Source organism: Lucilia cuprina, chromosome 6, assembly GCF_022045245.1.
Source record: "Lucilia cuprina isolate Lc7/37 chromosome 6, ASM2204524v1, whole genome shotgun sequence".
Classification (NCBI taxonomy): Eukaryota; Metazoa; Arthropoda; class Insecta; order Diptera; family Calliphoridae; genus Lucilia; species Lucilia cuprina.
This window is the reverse complement of record NC_060954.1, coordinates 52,722,824-52,742,026: the sequence shown is the minus strand read 5'-3', so window position 1 is coordinate 52,742,026 and position 19,203 is coordinate 52,722,824. Positions and strand designations below refer to the sequence as shown.

General features: G+C 29.8%; 1 protein-coding gene across 3 annotated transcripts; it reads left to right on the top strand.

Annotated features, from left to right (window-relative positions):
- Positions 1-3,946: 3,946 nt before the first annotated feature.
- Positions 3,947-18,656, top strand: LOC111683369 (hydroxymethylglutaryl-CoA synthase 1). 3 transcript variants are annotated; one of them, XM_023445451.2, is made up of 2 exons: positions 3,947-4,212; positions 17,061-18,656. In XM_023445451.2, the coding sequence occupies exon 2, from the start codon at positions 17,148-17,150 to the stop codon at positions 18,531-18,533; it is 1,386 nt and encodes a 461-aa protein (XP_023301219.2). In that variant the 5' UTR covers positions 3,947-4,212; positions 17,061-17,147; the 3' UTR covers positions 18,534-18,656. The 3 variants fall into 3 exon arrangements, with proteins under 3 accessions (XP_023301219.2, XP_046810831.1, XP_046810832.1); XM_046954875.1 differs by lacking the exon at positions 3,947-4,212 and adding an exon at positions 9,082-9,277; XM_046954876.1 differs by lacking the exon at positions 3,947-4,212 and adding an exon at positions 12,666-12,805.
- The last annotated feature ends 547 nt before the right edge of the window (positions 18,657-19,203 follow it).

The following is a 19,203-nucleotide window of genomic DNA, read 5'->3' as shown; positions in this document are numbered from 1 at the left end:
TTTCTTGTTGGTTATGATGGAAATGAAAGATATCGAGTATACATTGAAAATAAAAACACTGTTGAACTATCGAGAGATGTCAAATTCTTAGAAAACGTTACAGATTGCAGCAAATATGTGAATAAAGATGAACAAAAAACCGAAACAAATAACAAGAATAATGATAAAACAATTAATAAAAATAATGATAAATCTATAACTATAAATATAAAAGAAAATAACGAAGAAGAATTATACGATAGTGAAAGTGATTGCGAAGATTTCGAAGGTTTTGAGGATGCGCAGCAAGAAGCCGAAGCGCAAACAGAAAATGAAACCATAAGTGAACAAACAGAAAATGAAACCATAAGTGAACAAACAGAAAATGAAACCATAAGTGAGCAAACAGAAGATGAATCCTTAAGTATGGAAAGTAGTAGTGAATATGCGGTGCAAGATGCCGAACCGCGAAGCAGTAAGCGTCTACGAGAAAGAGAAGAATATTCCGATGATGATGAACCCAACACGAAGCGGTTACGAAATCGTACAGTTATCATTGATAATATAAATCATGATATTGTACTTACTTCCGTCGAATATGTAAACAAAATCCAAACTCCTAGTACATACAAAGAAGCTATTGAAAGCGATCAAAAAGAGAATTGGAGAAAAGCCATGATTGCCGAAATGAATTCGCTTAAAGAAAATCAGACTTGGGAACTAACAGAGTTACCAAATGGTCACAAAGCTCTTCCTGGAAAATGGGTGTACAAAATCAAAACAAATCCAGACGGAACAATTGATAAGTACAAAGCCAGGTTAGTGATAAAAGGATTTAACCAAAAGAAGGGTGTGGATTACGATCAAACATTTAGTCCGGTGGCAAGGATGTCCACTATTCGTTCAATTTTAAGTATTGCCGCAACCGAGGGTTTACACTTAGCACAATTTGATGTGTCTACAGCATTCCTATATGGTGAGTTAGAAGAAAACATTTATATGAAGCAGCCAGAAGGATTTAATGATGGAACGAACCGAGTATGCAACTTAAAGAGAAGCTTATATGGACTAAAGCAAGCTCCAAGGTGCTGGAATAAACGAATTGGAAATTACATTAAACAACTTGGATTTAAAAATAGTTCAGCTGACACCTGTTTGTACGTAAGGGAGAAGAATGGAAATAAAATAATACTTGCATTATACGTAGATGATGGTTTAATAGCAGCTTCTAATATAAATGAATTAAATGATTTTTTGACGGAAATGAAAAAAGAATTCAAAATTGTTAACAAGGACGCTTCATATTTTCTTGGATTAGAGATAGAAAAGAAGGAAGAATATATTAAGATACATCAAAAAGCATATGCCAAGAAAATATTAAGTAAATTCAACTTTTCTGAATGTCGTCCTGTTTCTACGCCAATGGAGAAAGTTTCTTTTGCAAATGTTAAAGATAAAGAGAATATTGAATTTCCATACAGACAAGCAGTTGGTGCTTTGATGTACCTAATGTTGGGAACTAGGCCAGACCTGGCATATAGTGTTGGTTATTTGTCAAGGTCTTTAGAGAATCCAACCAAAGAAGATGTGCAACGTGTGAAGCGTGTTTTTAGATACATTGCGGGAACCTTAGACGTTGGTATTATTTATAATAAAAAAGGACCTAAATCACTAGAATGCTTCAGTGATGCTGATTTTGGCGGATGTATTACTACTGGTCGGTCAACATCTGGTGTTGTGGTGACGTATGCAGGTGGTGCCATATCATGGTTAAGTCAAAGGCAGGCAATGGTATCAACATCTACTACCGAAGCTGAGATAGTTGCTGCTAACGAAGCTGCAAAGGAACTAGTTTGGTTGTCAAGACTTTTTAAAGAAGTTATCAATTATAGTCAAGTACCCTACATTCAAATCGACAATACGGCAGCAATTCGTTTGGCTCAAAACCCTGAGTTTCATAAGCGTACGAAACACATAGCTATAAAACACTTCTTTATTAGAGAGATGGTTACTGAAGGCTATTTATCGGTGCAGCAAGTGTCAACAGAAGAGCAAGCAGCCGATATGTTGACAAAGCCGTTATCAAAAATTCGTTTAAAATTCTTATGTGACCGTTTAAACATAAAATAATTATTTAAACAAGGGGAAGTGTTGAAGTTATGTTTTAATAATTGTATTGTACTTGTTTAAACAAAACTTATGTTTGTTATAATGATCAAATAGTCTTGTTTTGTATTGTAATATTTTGTATATCAAATATTTTTAACTTCAATAAAAAACTCTGTTTACAATATCCACCATCTAAAGAAAATATCAAGATGATTTTCTATCAATTTTTATTCGGTGATCTTAAAACTAAATTTATCAATAATTTACATAATAATCGATTAATTGCGCTAAATGCTTTGATCTAAGATCACTGATCTTTCTAACCAAATATCGGTAAATATCCTAAGAAAACCATGGAGCAAGTTTTCCTATAAAAAATTGCTCCAGATTATAGAAAGTTTTCTTATAGAAAATTGCTCTAGACTAGAGCAAGTTTTCCTGTAGACAATTGATCTAGATTAGAGCAAGTTTTCCTGTAGAAAATTGCTCTAGACTAGAGCAAGTTTTCTTATAGAAAATTGCTCTAGAATAGAACAAGTTTTTCTATAGGAAATTGCTCTAGACTACAGCAAGTTTTCCTATAGAAAATTGCTTTAGATTAGAGGAAGTATTCCTATAGAAAATTGCTCTGGAGTAGAGCAAGTTTAACTATAGAAAGTTGCTCTAGACTAGAGCAAGTTTTCCTATTAAAAATTAGAAAACTTTCTTAAAGAAAATAGCTCTAAACTAATTTTTCTTAAAGAAAATTGCTAGAGCAAGTTTTCCTATAGAATATTGCTCTAGACTAGAGCAAGTTTAACTATAGAAAGTTGCTCTAGACTACAAAAATTTTTCCTATCGAAAATTGCTCTATACTAGAGCAAGTTTTCCTATAGAAAATTGCTCTATATTATAGAAAATTTTCTTATAGAAATTTTCTCTAGATTAGAACAAGTTTTCCTATAGAAAATTGCTCTAGATTAGAGCAAGTTTTCCTATAGAATATTGCTCTACACTAGAGCAAGTTTTTCTATAGAAAATTGCTCTAGACTAGAGCAAGTTTTTCTAAAGAAAATTGCTCTAGACTAGAGCAAGTTTTTCTAAAGAAAATTGCTCTAGACAAGAGCAGGTTTATCTATAGAAAGTTGCTCTAGACTTCAGCAAGTTTTCCTATTGAAAATTGCTCTAGACAAGAGCAAGTTTTCCTATAGAAAATTGCTCTATATTAGAGCAAGTTTTCCTATAGAAAATTGCTTTAGACTAGAGCAAGTTTTCGAATAGAAAATTGCTTTAAACTAGAGCAAGTTTTATTATAGAAAATTGCTCCAGACTAGAGCAAGTTTTGCTATAGAAAATTGCTCTAGATTAGAGCAAGTTTTCTTATAGAAAATTGCCCTTCATTAGAGCATGTTTTCCTATAGAAAATTGCTTTAGACTAGAGCAAGTTTTCCTATATAAAATACTCTAGACTAGAGCAAGTTTTCATATATAAAATTGCTCTAGACTAGAGCAAGTTTTTCTATAGAAAATTGTAAGTTTCCCATATAGAAAATTGTTCTATACTAGATCAAATTTTCCTATAGAAAATTTTGCTAGAATAGAGCAAGTTTTCCGGCAGAAAATTGAGTCAAAATTGTCATAAGAAAACTGTCTTTAGAATTGCACCACTTTAAAATTCACCACAAAAACTAACTTAGCGAATACAAGAACCACCAGGCAACAAATTAAACACGAATAAACAAACTAAAATGAAATGTCAAAAACAGCTGTAAAATATGCACGTTTGTTCACAAAAAGAAGAAAACAAAACTAATGACGTTTTCAAAAGTAGAAAATTGGATGAATTTCGTATCGAATGAAAAGAGAACAAACACACTGAACAACCTCCTCGTAACAGAACCCAATCATTGTCGGTGGAATTCTTGTACATTTACATTTTTATATAGAGTACGTGTGTGTGTGTAGATAAATGAAATAAGACACAACATAAGGAAAACTAAAAGAATTAAAAAAAATATAAAGAAAATCATTTTAGAAATTAAGCAACAATTCCAGGGAATAGTTTTGTTTTTCATAATTTTTATACGAAAAAAAAACTAAGTGGAACCAAATTGAAAAGTTAATTGATTTTTGTTTACTAGAAAGGTGAGTGAGTAGTTTATGTGTTTTGGAAATATTAAATGAAAATGGTGAAATTTATAATTGAAACTCCCTATAAAGTGGACAAGAGAAAGTTTATATTTGTAATCAAAAATAAATTTATATCTAGTTTTCTATTTTAAAATAAAAGAATAAATTAAAGAAGAAGTAAAGAAGTCGATTCTTTAGAAAAGGGAATGATGTAACTTATAAAGAGGAGGTTGGAAAACCACCCGTACAGAAAACCTTACCAGGGGGTTTTAAACGTGATGACACCAAAAAAAACATGTGATTTAGAAACTTTAACAAAAATTTATTTATAAAAAACTAAGTTTATTCTTTGTTTTTGTTATAATGAAGTGGCGTGATTCTGTAGGATGAAAACAAAAACAAAACTTTTATAGGCTTTTTGTTATTTCGGAATATTTCTTGGATTTATCATCAACTATCAGTCATTCTTTTTGCAATAATTACAAAGCGTCATATAATGTACACACACGTGCATACATTCACAACAATTAATACACCGCGGACTCTTTGAACATGCAAAACTAAAAAGAGGAAATTTGTTGCTCTAGTGTAGAGTAGTTTTTATGAGAAACGTTCCTCCAATTTAAATCAATTTTGTATCATAACCGTCTAGATCTAGTTTCTATAGGAAAACTTACTCTAGTCTACAGCTATTTTCTATAGGAAAACTTACTCCAGTCCAAAGCAACTTTCTATGGAAAAAGGTGATCTAATCTAGAGCAATTTTCTTTAGGAAATGGTAATCTAATCTAGAGCGTTTTTCTAAAGGAAAACTTGCTCTAGTCTAGAGCATGTTTCTATAGGAAAACTTGCTCTAGTCTAGATCATTTTTCTATAAAAAACTTGCTCTAGTCTAGATCATTTTTCTATAGGAAAACTTGCTCTAGTCTACAGCAATTTTCTATAGGAAAACTTGCTCTAGTCTAGAGCATTTTTCTATAGGAAAACTTGCTCTAGTCTAGAGCATTTTTCTATAGGAAAACTTGCTCTAGTCTAGAGCATTTTTCTATAGGAAAACTTGCTCTAGTCTAGAGCATTTTTCTATAGGAAAACTTGCTCTAGTCTAGAGCATTTTTCTATAGGAAAACTTGCTCTAGTCTAGAGCATTTTTCTATAGGAAAACTTGCTCTAGTCTAGAGCATTTTTCTATAGGAAAACTTGCTCTAGTCTAGAGCATTTTTCTATAGGAAAACTTGCTCTAGTCTAGAGCATTTTTCTATAGGAAAACTTGCTCTAGTCTAGAGCATTTTTCTATAGGAAAACTTGCTCTAGTCTAGAGCATTTTTCTATAGGAAAACTTGCTCTAGTCTAGAGCATTTTTCTATAGGAAAACTTGCTCTAGTCTAGAGCATTTTTCTATAGGAAAACTTGCTCTAGTCTAGAGCATTTTTCTATAGGAAAACTTGCTCTAGTCTAAAGCATTTTTCTATAGGAAAACTTGCTCTAGTCTAGAGCAATTTTCTATAGGAAAACTTGCTGTAGTCTAGAGCATTTTTCTATAGGAAAACTTGCTCTAGTCTAGAGCATTTTTCTATAGGAAAACTTGCTCTAGTCTAGATCATTTTTCTATAGGAAAACTTGCTCTAGTCTAGATCATTTTTCTATAGGAAAACTTGCTCTAGTCTAGAGCATTTTTCTATAAGAAAACTTGCTTTAGTCTAGAGCATTTTTCTATAGGAAAAATTGCTCTAGTCTAGAGCATTTTTCTATAGGAAAACTTGCTCTAGTCTAGAGCATTTTTCTATAGGAAAACTTGCTCTAGTCTAGAGCATTTTTCTATAGGAAAACTTGCTCTAGTCTAAAGCATTTTTCTATAGGAAAACTTGCTCTAGTCTAGAGCATTTTTCTATAGGAAAACTTGCTCTCATCTAGAGCAATTTTCTATAGGAAAACTTGTTCTAGTCTAGAGCAATTTTCTATGGGAAAACTTGCTCTAGTCTAGAGCAATTTTCTATAAAAAAAATTTGCTCTAGTCTAGAGCAATTTTCTATAGGAAAAGTTGCTCTAGTCTAGAGCAATTTTATATAGGAAAAGTTGCTCTAGTCTAGAGCAATTTTCTATAGGAAAAGTTGCTCTAGACTAGAGCTCTAGACTAGAGCAATTTTCTATAGGAAAAGTTGCTCTAGTCTAGAGCAATTTTCTATAGGAAAAGTTGCTCTAGTCTAGAGCAATTTTATATAGGAAAAGTTGCTCTAGTCTAGAGCAATTTTCTATAGGAAAAGTTGCTCTAGTCTAGAGCAATTTTCTATAGGAAAAGTTGCTCTAGTCTAGAGCAATTTTCTATAGGAAAACTTGTTCTAGTCTAGAGCAATTTTCTATAGGAAAATTTGATCTAGTCTAGAGCAATTTTCTATAGGAAAACTTGCTCTAGTCTAAAACAATTTTCTATAGGAAAACTTGCTCTAGTCTAGAGCAATTTTCTATAGGAAAACATGCTCTAGTCTAGAGCAATTTTCTGTATCTAATAAGATTTCGTTAAGAAATGTTTAAAATAATTTATATTCTCAATTCTTAAAATATTTAGCTATTTCGCATTATAAACTTATCAATTAAGCATATCGCAACGTAATTTCCATAAAGCAATAGCTGATAAACTTAGGGACACTGTTGGCAAACACTAATCAATTCTTTTGTAGAAAATAAAATGCAAATAAACTAAAACTTATTAAACGCTTTATAATCTATTATAAAGATAAAATTTGGCGTAGATGGGAATTTTTAATTTGACGTTAATATAACAAATTGTTTAGCTTAAATTAATTCAATTATATAAGAACCTTGTACTATTATTTGAATTTAAATTGTGATTTGGTAATTTATTAATTATAAATGTTTATACAACTTTTAATGTTTACAATATACGCATGACTGCGTTCTTTAGTTTGTTTGACCCTCTTAACTTTATTGCTTAAGATTGGGTATTAAGCCAATCTAATAAGACTTTATAATCCAAGTAATTAATGGTTGAAGATTTTCAGTTTATATAAGTTAGAAAGAATTAAAATCTTTTGAAAAGTTGCTCTTGTCTTAAGCAATTTTTATAGAGAAATTTGCTGTAGTTTGAGCAGGTTTCTATAAGAAAATGTTGTCTTTGTCTAGTACAATTCGTGTAGGAAAAGTTGTTTTAGTATTGAAATACAATTTTCTATAGGAAAATTTGTTCTTGTCTAGAGCAATTCTCTATGAAAAATGTTGCTCTAATTTAGAGCAATTTGCTAAAGGAAATGTTGCTCTTGTCTAAGACAATCTAAAAGAAAAGTCTGGAGCAAAAATCTATATGAAAACAGTCTCTAGTCTCGAGCTATTTTCTATAGGAAAAGCAGCACTTGTCTAGAGCAATTTTCTATAGAAAAAGTTGCTCTTGTCGAGGACAATTGTCTATAGGAAAAGTTGTATCTTGTCGAGAACAATTTTCTATAGGAAAAGTTGCTCTAGTCAAGAGCAATTTTCTATAAGAAAAGTTGATCTTGTCAAGTGCAATTTTCTATAGAAAAAGTTGCTCTTGTCTAGTGCAATTTTCTATAGGAAAAGTTGCTCCTTTCGAGAGCAATTTCTCTCTAATTTGAATCAAATTCCTATAGGAAATGTTGCTCTTGTCTTAAGAAATTTTCTGTAGTAAAATTTGCTCTAATCTGGAGCAACTTTCTATAGAAAATCTTCCTCTATGGACATGATGCTCTAGTCTTAAGCAATCTTCTAAAAGAAAAGTTGCTTTAGTCTGGAGCAAAATTCTATAGGAAAACTTTCTAGTCTCCAGCAATTTTCTGTAGAAAAAGTAGCACTTGTCTAGAGCAATTTTTTATAGGAAAAGTTGCTCTTGTCGAGGGCTATTATCTATATTGAAAGTTGCTCTTGTCGCGGACAATTTTCTATAGGAAAACTTGCTCTCGTCGAAAGCAATTTTCTATAGGAAATGTTTCTCTTATCTAAAGAAATTTTATATAAGAAAACTCTCTAGTCTGGATCAAATTTCTATAGAAAAAGTTGCTTTTGTCTTAAGAAATTTTCGATAGGAAAACTTGCTCTAGTCTGGAGCAATTTTCTGGAGCAAAATTGTATAGATTACTCCCACTTGTCTAGAGCAGTCTTCTAGAGGAAAAGTTGCTCTAGTCTAGAGCAATTTTCTGCAGGAAAAGTTGCTCAACTCTGGAGAAATAATTAATAGGAAAAGTAGCTTTAGTCTACATCTATTTTCTATAGGAAAAGTTGCTTTTTCTAAAGCAATTTTCTATTAGAAAAGTTGCTTTAATCTAGAGCAATTTTCTAAACAAAATATTGGAAAAGTATTTTCAACTTAACAATTTGCCAAAAGCTTTTTTCAAAAATGTTTATTTACGATCATTTATAGATATTGCCAACAATTTGACAAAAATCAACACTTTCTTGAAAGAAAAAAACGAAAAAAAAATTGAAATTTATGCACACTTTGTAATTGTTTTATTAAGTATTAACAATTCAAAGCAATTGCCATTTAACCTCAAGTGGTTTGTTGATACCAATCGTTATAAATTATACTCGACTCAAAGAATGTCACAACATTTCTTTTAAGTAAAAGAGAAAAAATTTATAAACAAAGTTTAAAATTAGTTTAAATTATTCATACAATACAAAAAAATGAAAAGAAAAAAATCATGTAAATATTTCAAAAAATTTTTTGTAAAGAAAACATAGGCCACAACAACAATTACAATAGAAAACCAACGCCATACACTGACGCACTTCCATCTAACAAAGAAATCTCAAAGAAAAGAGAAAAATAAACTAAAATTATTATATGTACATGTATCTGACTCTTCTTTAACAATATTTGGAATTGGCTTATGTGAGCGAATGTAATAAATTTTTGTTCAGTCGTCTATCAGATACTCAAGTGATTTTCACATTAACGCTTGTGATCGATCGCATTGTTTAAGGAGAAAATTTTAACAAAATTACGAAATAAAATTTTTAGGTTTTCTGTTTTTTTTTTTCTAACACCAAAGAAAAAAGTGAAATAAATAAAATTTAAAAGCATTTTTATTTTCTTGGTTAAAAAACAGCGGTAAGATAAATTTTAAACCAATTAAATAAAATTCTTATAAAAAAATTCTTCAATCTTAAAGAAAGTATTAAAAAAATCAAAGTGCAAAGTACAAAATGTGAACTAATTATTTTAAAGAAAAGAAATATTTGGTAAAAAAACAAATCCTTAAAGAAAAAACAAACAAAAAAAAAATAAACAATAATAAAATAGTGTTAAAACTACTTTCGTTTTTTTTTTCAATAAATATTAGCAATAAACAAAATTATTTTAATGTTGCTGATATGTTTCAAATACTTTAGAAAAAAAAAACGTATTTAATTGTTAAAATATAACGCGTTTTTTTAAACAAATAATTAAAATACTTAAAATAGATTTCAACAATAAATAAAACACGATAACAGTTAACTATGATTAAGGCAATTTTAAACTAATTATATTTGTTAATAAACATTAAATAATAATTTGTTTAATTCAACTGGCAACGAGTCTTAAAAGTAGAAAATTGCTCTAATTTTCTATAGGAAAACTTGCTCTAGTCTAAAGCAATTTTCTGTAGGAAAAGTTGCTCTAGTCTAAAGCCATTTTCTATAGGAAAAGTTGCTCTAGTCTAAAGCAATTTTCTATAGGAAAAGTTGCTCTAGTCTAAAGTAATTTTCTATAAGAAAAGTTGCTCTAGTCTAAAGCAATTTTCTATAGGAAAACTTGCTCTAGTCTAGAGCAATTTTCTATAGGAAAACTTTATCTGGTCTACAGCAATTTTCTATAGGAAAACTTGCTCTAGTCTAGAGCAATTTTCTATAAGAAAACTTGCTCTAGTCTAGAGCAATTTTCTATAGGAAAACTTGCTCTAGTCTAGAGCAATTTTCTATAGGAAAACTTGCTCTAGTCTAGAGCAATTTTCTATAGGAAAACTTGCTCTAGTCTAGAGCAATTTTCTATAGGAAAACTTGCTCTAGTCTAGAGCAATTTTCTATAGGAAAAGTTGCTCTAGTCTAGAGCAATTTTCTATAGGAAAACTTGCTCTAGTCTAGAGCAATTTTCTATAGGAAAACTTGTTCTAGTCTAGAACAATTTTCTATAGGAAAACTTGCTCTAGTCTTGAACAATTTTTTATAGGAAAACTTGCTCTAGTCTAGAGCGATTTTGTATAGGAAAACTTGCTCTAATCTAGAGCAATTTTGTATAGGAAAACTTGCTCTAATCTAGAGCAATTTTGTATAGGAAAACTTGCTCTAGTCTAGAGCAATTTTGTATAGGAAAACTTGCTCTAGTCTATAGCAATTTTGTATAGGAAAACTTGCTCTAGTCTAGAGCAATTTTCTATAAGAAAACTTGCTCTAGTCTAGAGCAATTTTCTATAGGAAAACTTGATCTAGTCTAGAGCAATTTTCTATAGGAAAACTTGAAAATTGCTGTAGACTAGAGCAACTTTTCCTATTAGATCAATTTTCTATACGAAACGTTGCTCTAGTCTAATGCAATTTTCTATAGGAAAAGTTGTTCTAGACTATAAGAAATCTTGCTTTAATATAAAGCCGTTTTTTAGGAAATGTTGCTCTAGTTTAGATCAATTTTCTGTAGGAACTGTTGCTCTCATCTAGAGCAATTTTCTATAGAAAATGTTGCTCTAGTGTAGAGCAATTTTCTATAGGAAATGTTGCTCTAGTCTAGAGCAATTTTCTATAGGAAATGTTGCTCTAGTCTAGAGCAATTTTCTATAGGAAATGTTTATCTAATCTAGAGCAATTTTCTATAGGACATGTTGATCTAGTTTAGAGCAATTTTCTATAGGAAATATTGCTCTAGTTTAGAGCAATTTTCTATGGGAAATGTTGCTCTAGTGTAGAGAAATTTTCTATGGCAAATGTTGCTCTAGTCTAATGCAATTTTCTATAGGAAATGTTGCTCTAGTTTAGAGCAATTTTCTATAGGAAATGTTTCTCTAGTCTAGAGCCAATTTCTAAAAGAAAAATTTCTAAGGGAAATGTTGCTCTAATCTAGAGAAATTTTCTATAGGAATTGTTACTCTAGTCTAGAGCAATTTTCTCCAGGAAATGTCACAATTTTCTATAGGAAATGTTGCTTTAGTCTACAGCAATTTTCTACAGGAAAACTTATTCTAGTCTAGATCAATTTGCTATAAAAATGCTGTTCTAGTGACTAGAGTCTACTCTTGAGCTATTATCAATGGAAAAACTGGATTCTATTCAAAATATATTGTTTTTTTTTTTTTAAATTAAACTTAAAACAGATAAAATTACGGTAAAAAAAAGATGTTTTATTAAAATGCACATAATTAATATGAACACACCCCAAAAAAAAAAATTAAAATAATAACAAATTCCTAAAGATGTTGTTGTTAGTTACAGTTATTTGATTTTTTTTCTTTCATTCATTCAAAAACTATATAAAAATAAATTTCGAAATAATACCGGTTTTAACCATATCAACATTAAAGATGAAGACATTGTCATGCAGTTTTCATTTCATTGACCTAAATTTATTAACAAATTTGTTTAAACAATTAACAAACATTAATAAAAAAACTTACACTCTTTCTCTAAGTTAAGATTAAAATGAGAATGCTACTCACTATGTCGTTGGGAATTATAATAAAATTAGCAAAATTTCAATTTACAAACAGACAAATTAATGACAAATGATTAGAAATTAGAAAAAAAATTGTTGTTGGCATCAATTACACTTTTTGTCTTGATATTTATAAAAATACATATTTGTATTCCATTCAGAGACCAACATAAAGATGGGAGAGTTAAAAAATATATATAAAGTGTAAGGTGCAGTTGATTGTTTAAAAAAAATACCTGCTTTAAACAGTTGGGATTTTGAGGGAGGAGGGAGGGGGGTCTAATATATATATTTTGATTTTGGTATTTAATTTTACGTGTTATTGTTTACTTTTCTGATTTCATTTAAAAAAAAGCGTTTTATTATTACGACTCACATAGTCGTCAGTCATTCAGTCCACATGTAGTGATGATCTTCATTGTTTAACAGAGAAAGTTTTTTTTTTTTGTATGTTTAATAAATAGTTTTTGTTGTGTTTAGTTCGTGCTTAAATGTTAATCAGAGATTCTTAAAAGGTTGTTCTGTTGATTAACAGAGAATGTTAAGAAAAAAAATCAATAAATTATTGAAATTTCTCTGCTTTAAAACAAGTTTTTCTTTAAATTTATTTAGTGTTTTTTTAGGCCTAAATCTTTGTGTCTTAACAAGAGCAGTCTCTGCTTTTGATGTCACAAAAGAGTAAATATCTTTTTTTCCCTTTAGTTTAGTTGGAACGTTCGTTTAAAACGGTTGGTTGTTATTTTTTAGTTTAAATAAATATTTTGTTTTCTGTTTAATAATTTATTGTTAAAGAGTATTTTGTAATAGTTAGCTAATGGGCCTAAATTGAAAATCATATTGTATAGAGAATCGATTAAAGTATTTTTTGTTAAAAAAAGTGAAAGTTTTTTTTTTAATCATAAACACAACTAGTAATAAGATAATTGTGGAAACGTGTATAATTTTGTTTTGTATAAAGTGCGTAACATTAAGTTTAATGAAATAAATTATGAAGAAAAGAAAAAAATACAAAGTTTTTAAAACAATTTATAGAAAAAACAGAAACATAAATTTTCGTAAATTTACAATATAACAAACATTTAATAAATATTTATATATATTTTTATGTTTAATTTCATTGTGATGTATAAAGATCTTTTTGTAATGAAATTTGAAAGTTTTAATAGAATTATATGTAAATCACCATCAGACCTTAGACTCGGTGTATATAAACATGTTTTGTTGCTTTATAATGAAATGTTTATAAACAATTGTCTTGTCAGCAGTTCGGCTGTACAGTCAGAGGACAATCATGACAAAACTAAACATTTCAGTAAAAAAATTATTGATGTCATACTTTACAAAATACATCTTAATACAGGCGCGGGAAAAAGGAAATACAATTTTTAAGTGTCCCCTCTCTCGTTTACCTAGGGTACAGTAAAGTAACTACTGTTAACAGTTAGGAGAATAGACCTTCTTAAGTCAATTGCAAGTATAAAACTTAGTTACAATCGAAAGGATCGTTAAATCAAGTGTCTCCTCTCTCGATTACTAGGGGGTACAGTTAAGTACTAAAGACTAACAATCTTTTGCTTACTTGGTAAGCGAATGTCTTCACCTTCGATTACAAAGAGTACATTCTAGATGAATGACCAAAAACATTCAAATAGGGCACAAGCAGCTGGTTAGACTAGATGTGTAAAAAGTCCCCTCTCTCGTTTACCTAGAATATAGTAAAGTGACTACTGTCACCAGTTAGAAATATAGACATTAGCCTTCTTAAGTCAATTGCAATTATATAAAACATAGCTACAATCGGAAGGATCGTGTCACCTCTCTCTCTATTACTGGGAGGGTACAGTGAAGTAACCACTGACACTCCCTTGCTTACATGGTAAGCAACTGTCATTATTCTCGATTACAAAGAGTACATTCTTGGTGAATGACCAAAAACCTTCAAATAGGGTACAACCAGCTGGTTACACTAGATGTGTAAAAAGTCTTAATTCTGAAGTACAATACAAAAACAATTTTTAAGTGTCCTCCACTCGTTTACCAAAGGTACAGTAAAGTGACAACTGTCACCAGATAATAGACATTAGCCTTCTTAAGTTAATTGTTTAACTCAAATTTCTGAAGGGGTATTTGTATGAGGGCTAGGAGTCAGGTGGAACCCGATCATTCGGCATCATTTTTAAATCAAGTATAAAACTTAATTGTAGCGCTTCTGATCTAGATATGATTATATTAAGCATAAATATGAGTTCAAAAGTTCACATAATAAAGAAGCCCTATTCTGTAGTTTCAGTTAAAAAGGACCTAACTAACTATTTTTAAAAGGCTTTGTGTCTGGAATAAAAGTTTAGAGATACCACAGAGAGGGAAGACTGTGGGACTAAAAGATGGAAAATATGTTGGTGGTCGGAAGAAATAGACAAATCTATAAATTAGTGTAGTCTAATGGACTAGTCTATTGGTCACCGCCCAGCGAATGTTACTTTAATGAAAAAACCCATTTTGGTGATATTGCAATGCCGTGAAAAAGAGGTGCTAAAAGTAACTCTAGTCTGCCAGGACTATAAACTGGTGATGTCTCCTCAATCCTTGGATATTCCTTGTAATGGGATGGAATCAGAGAACTACATAAACTGGTTTGTCTGTTGGTTAAGTTCCCTTCGGGATAGTGGCTGAGGTTTAAAACCAAATTCTACATTTCGAGATTAGTTCGGTGCAGTTGGGGTCGATGGCAACATATACAACAGAGAGGGAATACTGTGGGACTAAAAGTTTGAAAATGAGTTAGTGTTACATATTTGTTCTCTATGAGTGTATTGGATGAATGAGAAGTGAGTTGGGTTTGAAAGATGATAGATGAAATGTACAAAATACAAGTGTTAACATTCAAATTTTCTACCTTGTTCTGATATCTTCAGGGAAAGCTACCAGTTCATACTAGATTTTATTGTTTAATGGATTCTTATTTCGATCTACTGGTTCATTTATAAAAGAATTACTTATAAGTCTATTATGTATGGGAACTGAACATTTGTTGGAAAGCTAGCTTCAAAATAAGATAATGATTTCGGTATAAATGTGATTCAAGTCATCTCATTGGACAAATATAATAAATGAATAATACATTAATTATTTCAATTGTTTCAAACAAATTAAAACAGAAAAATTTGTGAATATATGTAAATTTAAATAAAAATTTGATAAAATACAAGTTGATATTATTAAAATTAAACATAATACATAGTTTAGCAATTTAGTACTTACCTAGAAAACGAAGTTAATTTACATCGAAGGAATCATATTTAGAATTTTTGATTTCAATATAAGCTTTTTCCAAATTTAAAATCCTTTTAAAGGACTTTTTCTTAAATTATAATAATTAACACTGCCGAAACTGCTTTTTTTTTTTTTTGATAAATTTCGATTTCAAATTTTGCTTTTTTTCATATATTTTAATAATTTAATTAATTTCACTTTTAATTAAAAACTAAACTTTTTCATTTTAAATTATTTTCAAACATATGATTGATCTTAGCAACAAGTTGCAGCAACATAAACCAACTCATAGAAAACAAAACATAACATAAAATAAACAAATAACTAACAGCTTACTAAAAATAACATAAAAATAACATAAAATAAACAAATAACTAACAGCTTACTAAAAAACAACAACTAAAACTCTACACTAATTTTAGAATAAACAAACAACTAACAGCTTACTAAAACAACAACAACTAAAACTCTACACTAATTTGAAAACCTTGTTTTTCGGCACATACTACAAAACAAACATCAAACCTAACACACATGCACACACGAACAATTATGGAGTCCCCTTGGTGGGGCTCCTTTTAATAAATTTTTCTTTTTTGCTTTAAAACTCCTGCCGGAGTTAATTTTTTGAAATAAATCATTAAATATTTCAATTTATTATAAATTTATATAAATTTTTTCACTAGCACTTTAATATTTAACGATTAATTAACAAATTTACTTTAACACTCGGCCGGGCGTACGAAAACTTTAACAAATTTTAATTGCAACTCAAGATTATAAAAGTTTTTATATACAAACACTTTAATGTTGTTTATTTAATAATATTTATGTTTCAAATAAACTTTCTAATACTTATTTATTACAAAATATAACTTTTAATAAAACACCAAGAAAATTTTGCAAACTTTTTACGCGCCCGAATTAAGAAAAACTAACGAATATTGGGGGATAAAAAAACAAAGCAAGACAACAAATGATAGAGTTGCCTTTATTGCAATTTGCTATGAAATGTAGGGATTACAAAGCGGAAAATAAATAATAGAGTTGCCTTTAGAACGTATTGTGAAAAAGAAACGGAAATGGATTTAAGTGTAGTTGTATTGGCAATAAAAAAGAAATTGTTTAAAAAAATAATTATTTTGTTAAAAAAATATGTAATATTAATGCATTTAATATTTCCTAAAATAGAATGAACAATAACAAAGAATAAATTATAAATTAAGCACAAATTACATTATTAATTAAAATATTAATTTAATTAAATTGCCACTTATATTAACACAAAAAAAATGTAAACAAAACCCACAGCCTTTAATATTTACATTAATAACAACAACAAAAAACACTTGCAGTATTGTCAATACAACTGACAAGCACAGCATAACAATAACAAAGCTTAACCGCAAGTTGCAAACAAAAACAATAGAACATTTTAAGACAATTTTAAAATTGTTTAATTTTAATATTTTTAAATTGGCCGGAGTCGTTTTTTTTAAACAAAACGTTAAATAATTAAATAAATTTTACAATTATGTTATATTTTACTTTCTTTGTTTAGTTTTTACGACGATTTTTTAATAAATTCAATGAAAAAATTTTCCGACTAGATAGATAGATAGATGGATAGATAGATAGATAGATAGATAGATAGATAGATAGATAGATAGATAGATAGATAGATAGATAGATAGATAGATAGATAGATAGATAGATAGATAGATAGATAGATAGATAGATAGATAGATAGATAGATAGATAGATAGATAGATAGATAGATAGATAGATAGATAGATAGATAGATAGATAGATAGATAGATAGATAGATAGATAGATAGATAGATAGATAGATAGATGTGCATTACATGTTATGTGTATTACAATCTCAATAATTTTAAATAAAAAAACTAATTGTTACATTTTCTTCTTATCATTTCAGCAAATTTATTTCGTTAATTACCTCCTCTCTCCCCTTAAATTTTTATAATTTATAAAAAAAAATCCCTCAAAAAGAACCAAAAACAAAATGTGGCCTGAAAATGTTGGTATTTTAGCCATTGAGGTTTTGTTTCCCTCACAATATGTCGATCAAACCGAATTGGAACAATTTGATGGTGCATCAGCCGGTAAATACACCATTGGTTTGGGACAATCTAAAATGGGTTTCTGTTCCGATCGTGAAGATGTCAATTCACTGTGTCTCACCGTTGTCAGCCGTCTCATGGAGAGACATCAGATAAAAGCCGGTGATATTGGTCGCCTGGAGGTGGGTACTGAAACAATAGTGGATAAATCGAAATCGGTTAAATCGGTGCTAATGCAATTGTTTGCCGATAGCGGTAATACCGATATTGAGGGTATCGATACTACAAATGCCTGTTATGGTGGTACAGCAGCTTTATTCAATTCCATCAATTGGATTGAGTCATCCTCTTGGGATGGACGTTTAGCTTTAGCCGTTTGTGCAGATATAGCGGTTTATGCTAAAGGAGCCGCCCGACCAACTGGTGGTGCGGGAGCTATAGCTATGTTAGTGGGACCAAATGCTCCGTTGGTTTTCGAAAGAGGCCTAAGAGCTTCACACATGGAGCATGCCTATGATTTCTATAAACCCGACTTGAGTTCGGAATATCCTACGGTGGATGGTAAACTATCGATTCAGTGTTATTTATCAGCTTTGGACACCTGCTATCAATTGTATCGTAAGAAGTTTGAAAAACTTAATCCCTCGGTGGAGACAGAAGGTTTGGACAACTTCGATGCCATACTATTCCATACGCCGTTCTGTAAATTAGTACAAAAATCTGTGGCCAGATTAGTATTCAACGATTTCCTTTTAACCAACGATGAAACTAAGAGAAGTAAAAAATTCCCCGGTTTAGATAAATTCAATAGCGCCACCTTGGCCTCTACTTATTTCGATCGTGATGTTGAAAAGGCATTCATGACACAATTCGCCAATGTTTTCGAAACAAAAACTAAGAAATCTCTACTTTTAGCCAATCAAGTGGGCAATATGTATACACCTTCTGTGTATTCTGGTCTAGTTTCATTGCTGGTCAATGAAAGTGCTGAAAACTTGGTGGGCAAACGTATTGCTGTCTTTTCATATGGTTCCGGTTTGGCCGCCTCCATGTACTCCATTAAAGTGACCTCAAATGCCGATGTCTTCCAGAAATTCGTCGAAAAGTTAGATTATGTTTTACCTTTATTGAACTCACGCGAAAAGGTAGAACCACAAGTATTTTCCGAACTTATGGAGATAAGAGAAAAAAATAATCATGCTGCACCCTATACGCCTTCGGGTAGCATTAGCGCCTTATTCCCAGGCACGTACTACCTCAAGAGTGTTGATGAAATGCATAGACGTACTTATGAACGCACACCTACCATAGCAAATGGTGTACATTAATAATGGAAACATTATAGTTTGAAATAAAGTGTTAAGAACAAAGCGTATAAAATTAGCTTTATAAAAATGGAATAACGAGATTCTAGATTCAAAAAGTGTTAACTCAAAAAAAGGTCAAAATAATGAAAATGGCTTAAGATGGAGTTAGCATTTTTTGAATATAGGGTAACGATATATTGAAACAGTTTGGCCAAATGGAATTTAAAACTTAAATTCTAAACTGTTACAAAATTTTTTTTAAATATTTATATAATTTATACTAAAAGCTCTCTTAATTTTGAAAAAATCATTAATTAAATTGAAAATTTTGCAACAGTTTTATTTTTCATTTTCAATAATTTTTAAAATTCTTTGGCTAAATATTAGTTTTTAAAATAAAACTAAGTTATACATACTTATATAAAAATGTATAAAACTTTTAAAGTTTTATAGGTTATAAATAAAGAAAAATAATTTTCATTAGTTTATGTCAAATAATTATATAGTAATCACAACTATTTAGTTAATATAACAAATGATTTTTGTTTAATTGTGCATTAAGTTAATTTTTTTCCATAAAAATTGTTATTTATTTTCAATAATTTCATTTTTATTTTTATATAATTAAAAAAATCACTAAATAAACTTGACAATAATTTCAGTAAAATAATAACAAAACTATAAAAACTAT